The 5,368-nt window shown below is 39.1% G+C and overlaps 1 protein-coding gene across 1 annotated transcript in view; it reads right to left on the bottom strand.

The window, feature by feature from the left end:
- Window positions 1-314: 314 nt before the first annotated feature.
- The window catches only part of LOC106874035 (UDP-galactose transporter senju), a 48,068-nt gene continuing 43,014 nt past the window's right edge, over window positions 315-5,368 (bottom strand). The window contains exons 4-5 of the mRNA XM_052966128.1: window positions 4,831-4,970; window positions 315-3,148 (exon numbers count right to left, since the gene is read on the bottom strand). Coding sequence (XP_052822088.1) covers window positions 2,441-3,148; window positions 4,831-4,970 — 848 coding nt within the window. The 3' untranslated portion in view covers window positions 315-2,440. The remainder of the gene's footprint in view (window positions 3,149-4,830; window positions 4,971-5,368) is intronic.

The following is a 5,368-nucleotide window of genomic DNA, read 5'->3' as shown; positions in this document are numbered from 1 at the left end:
CTTGCCGGGTCTTCTCATGCACAGCACATTTCCAAAGGTCTCGGTCCGTAGTCATCGCCTCGGTGAGGCCCAATGTACGAAGGTCTTGCCTCACCACCTCAGCCCAGGTCTTCCTGGGCCTACCTCTTCCACAGGTTCCCTCAACTGTTAGGGTGTGGCACTTTTTCACGCAGCTATCCTCATCCATTCTCACCACATGTCCATACCAGCGCAATCGTCTCTCTTGCACGCCACAACTGATGCTTCTAATGTTCAGCTTTTCTCTCAAGATACTTACACTCTGACGGGTATTCACATTGACATTACACATCCAACGGAGCATACTGGCTTCATTCCTTGCGAGCTTACGTACATATATATATATATACACACACACACGTGTGTGTGTGTGATTGGTGGTGGTTCAGTGTAAAATGTGAGTAGAGAGGACAGTATTAAGGATGAAGGATGGATATCAAATGAAATGGTTCTGAGTAGTGAGAAAGATAAGTGGTATCAAGGAAAAGCTACAACTAGAGAAATGGGTGGTAGGTGTGTCTTGAAGAGAAAACAGGATGAATGGCCCAGTTGTGCATATATATGAACACACAGTGCTTCCAGAAGCTCAATGTTGCTGAGTGAGCCTTCTTGAGAACTGCATATTGCCCGTCATCCAAGTCCTGTGTCATTTCTTCTGTTGAGGCTCAAGGTCCTGAGATCAACATTTACAACTTCAGCTCATGCCTCCTAGGTCTTTCTCTTCACCAAGTTCCATCCACATTAAGTGAATGGTACTTGCTGTCCTCATCCATACAAATCACATGTCCTTACTTGCACACAACATGATTCCTCAGTTTTTCTCTCCGCACATTTATACTGTTACATTCATGCACACATTGCACATCTAATGGAGCATGCTGCATTCAAGACCCATGTCTTGTTACCAGGTAGCATCATATAATCTACCCTTCATTCTGACAGACAAAACCTTTGTTGCCAACAGCAGTAGGAGCATCCTATCATTATCATTATTATTTAATGTCTTTGTTCAATGTTGGCTTGTGTTGGATGGTTTGACAGAACCTAGTGTGTCCATGGACTGCATCATGCTCAATTTTCTACTTTGGCATGATTTCTGTAGCTGAACGACCTTCCTCTCATATATATGTATATATATATATATACACACATTAGTGTGAATACTGACAATCTGTGCTGAAAAGTCACTCTACAAACAGTGATATCACCATTTATAGTTGGGCTGCAATGGGTGACATTTCCTGTTAAAAATTGTCTCCTAGCTTTGCACTTTCAAATTCCTGTAGAAAAAAAAAGGCCCTTCCTTTAAAAACAGGTAAGGGCTGGTGAGAGAAAGTGCATCCAACTCTAAAAATGCTGCTTTAAATACTTCCCTGTCTAACCAAGACTAACATAGAAAAATGAATTTGAAAGAAATGAACACACACATACACACATGTATATTGTAGCTTGCACAACTGTTTCAATTAGAGAAACTGCCCAAAACATTTTTAATATAACAATTTTATCCTGACTATAGAAATCTTCAGTGTTTTATCCTATGTGTTAATCCTCAATCTGAAGAGTTCTGTCTGAGATGAAACAGCAAAACACTGAGTTTTCCAATCTTCCCAATAATATATGTACCATGACCATTATCATTGTTTAATTTCCACTTTTCCATGCTTGTATAGATGAGATGGAATTTGTTGAGGCAGATTTTTTAAAGCCACATCCTTCCTTTCAGCAACACCTTGTGAGGTAATGTTTCTCCATGGCAAGACACATTTTCACTGAAGACTGAAAATGAAGGACATTGCGGGTAAGATGGTGATGGTCATTTACAACTGTCATGTGATGTCAAGACAAGTCGACACATATATCTGGTCAGTTCAGGGGCTACAGTAAAAGACACTGGCCCAAGGTGCCATGATGTTGGACTGAATACAAAACCAAGTACTTGGAAAACAAACTTCTCAATGTCGTGCCCGTGTGCACACACACACAAGAGGCTTCCAGACTGTTGCCATTTAAAGAACTCTTCACAGAACATTTAGCAAACTGATGCTATGCAAAAAAGGCACTTAAAGAAGTGCTACTCAATGACACCAAATCAAGAACCATGTGGTTGAGAAGTGAACGTCTTAACCATACCTCCTTAACCAAATACATATAAACACATACACACAAGACTCTTTGTTGAATTTGTTTTTACCACTTATTTCAAATTTTCCTTTTTCACTCCAAACTATATAAATATAGATATCTAAAACAGACAAAAAAACCACACCAAACTTGACTGGTACATATTTTATCGACTCCCTGAAGAATAAAAGGCAAAGTTGACCTCAGCAGGATTTGAACTCAAAACATGACTAAATACTGCAAGCATTCATCTGACACTCAACCAATTCTTCAATCTATCACCTTCAAACCACACAAATTAAACTGGTTGGCTATTTCGAGTTTTTTCATCAACAGTGAGCTGGAGTTCTTTTTCTATAGTGTTCTTTGGACGGTTAACAACTGGATTTAGTGCATACATAAATGTAGCAGCAGTAACAATGAAGATAGAGCCAAACGTATAAATGTCAATGGGAATGTTGAAAATGATCCAACAGAGAATGGCTGTGAAAACAAGTTCTAAAGCACTCGCAAAAGTTTTCAGAATAGAGTTTAGAGAATGTAAGAACAAGCTGACCACAATGCCAATTGACGCATTGTTTAACATAATCAACATTACTTTCACCTGGAAAACAGACATCAGACTGTTCAGTGTTAAAGAATTGACTAGCTCCCCTCGAAATATGAGCAGAGCACCATTGCATATTATTGACTGAATATACATGAAAATATTTTGCACCATGATATGCACATTGCATGCTTTGTCTTTCAGCAGATACTCATTGTAGACACCAGCAAAACAGGAAGAGAACACTTGGATCATGATGAGGAATATAGAAAAGCCAAATTGTGAAGTCATGTTTACATTTTTCCTGACATTTGTGCTTGCGGCAGTCAAAACAGTAGTGGCTGGTGATGATGCTACAGTCATAACTTTCACATGACCGAGTTCTTTGATAAGACATCCAATAGTGAGTAGAATGACAGATACCCATTGAATACACCTAAGACGTTTGTTGAAGAGAATCTGAAAAAAGAGAGAAATATGAGATAATGTAAAATCCTAAATCTACAAACTGATGTAGTTGATAGGTTAAGAGGTTTACTTCCCAACCAAATGGTTTTGGGTTCAGTCCTACACCGAGGAGAAATAGCTTCTATTATACTCTTGAGCTGACTAAAGCCTTGTCAGTGGATTTGGTAGATGGAAATACATCATGTATGTATGTATTTATATATTTGTATCATCATCATCGTTTAATATCCGCTTTCCATGCTGGCATGGGTTGGACAGTTTGACTGAGGGCTGGCAAGCCAGGAGGCTGCACCAGGCTCCAATCCAATCTGGCAATGTTTCTACAGCTGGATGCCCTTCCTAACACCAACTACTCTGAGAGTGTAGTGGGTGCTTTTTACGTACCACCAGCACGAGGGCCAGAAAGGCGGTACTGGCATCGGCCACGCTTGAATGGTGCTTTTTACGTGCCACTGGCATGAGAGCCAGTCAGGCAGCACTGGCAACAATCATGCTTGAATGGTGCTTTTTACGTGCCACTGGCACGGGACCAGTCAGGTAGCACTGGCATCGACCACGCTCAAATGGTACTTTTTACACGCCACCAGCATGGGTGCCAATCAGGCGGTACTGTCATCGGCCATAACAATGACTTCACTTGCCTCAACAGGTCTTCGCAAGCACATTTTATTGCCCAATGATTGAAGGGTACTCTTAAATGGGCTATATATATCTGCATATATGTGTATGTTAGAGTGCATATGTTTATGTCTCCTTGTCTTGACATTGCATATAGTTATAAATGAGAGTCAGTCATACAAGCAATGCTATTGTTTCAATATTATGCAAAAATATGTCTGGCCATGAGGAAATATTAACTTGTTTGGAAACAGGAGAGGTGGCAATAGGAAGGGCATCCAGACCATGCAAGCATGTTAAAAGTGGATGTGAAAGCGATGATGGTGAATGTATGTGTATGCATATATATATATATACATGTATATATAAATATGTGCATGCGTGTGTGTGCAAATTATATAAATTTTCAGTTACTGAACTAAAGCTGCTTAGTAGATATTTTGAAATAATCCCCTCTAATAGATATTAAATCTTATCAAACTTACAAAATACTATAAATCCTTTCAACTTACAAATAGATAACCATGTTTGATCAAATAAATACCAATACTCCTTTAACAACATTTTGATAGTCAATATATTTAACATTTAATTACATTAATTTCAGATCTTCTTTATTTCTATATATATATATCTTTTAATAAAACCCATGCCAACATGGAAAGTGGGTGATGATGATTATAATGAAGATTGTCTTTTATCCTGGTGTCTTAGAATGTACAAGTACTCAGTACTAGAGTCCTCAGTACTCTCTGGTCGGCTTGTTTGCTCAAGGTATAACAGACTAAAAAGGTGAGAAGTAGAAAGAGTGATGACAGAAGATGAAACGAGATGGGTGGAGGGATGAGGGTATGATAGTAGATACAGAGTAATAGGTTGGGGATGGTAGAAAAGTACTTATCATAAATATTTTAATAACCATTTTTCCATGTAAGCAAGACGGAGACACTCACACACTCACACACACAGGGAGAGAGACTGAACCCAAAACCACCTGATCATATACTCTACCTAAAAGGAGTAGACTTTACAGAAAATGAATATATTAAGTTTACCTGAAATAATATTCCAGTTACAACAACTCGAAATTGCAACAAAAGGTAATATGTAGTGGGATCAAAGTTGACCAGGTTGACAAACTGAAGATTGTTATAGAGACTGTACAGTGCCGCGGGCACAAAATAGAAGAGGAAAACTGAAAGAAATAAAAATTGAAGAATATATATATACAAACACACACATATGTAAATAAATAGATAGACACACACACACTATATATATATATATATATATATATATATATATCATCATCATCATCATCGTTTAACGTCCGCCTTCCATGCTAGCATGGGTTGGATGATTTGACTGAGGACTGGTGAAACCGGATGGCAACACCAGGCTCCAATCTAATTTGGCAGAGATTCTACAGCTGGATGCCCTTCCTAACGCCAACCACTCAGAGAGTGTAGTGGGTGCTTTTACGTTTCACCCGCACGAAAACGGCCACGCTCGAAATGGTGTCTTTTATGTGCCACCCGCACAAGAGCCAGTCCAGGGACACCGGCAACGATCTCGCTTGAAAAACCTCGTGTG

This window comes from Octopus bimaculoides, chromosome 3, assembly GCF_001194135.2.
Source record: "Octopus bimaculoides isolate UCB-OBI-ISO-001 chromosome 3, ASM119413v2, whole genome shotgun sequence".
NCBI classification, from domain to species: Eukaryota; Metazoa; Mollusca; class Cephalopoda; order Octopoda; family Octopodidae; genus Octopus; species Octopus bimaculoides.
The sequence above is the reverse complement of the archived record's forward strand: the minus strand, read 5'-3'. Positions and strand labels throughout refer to the sequence as shown.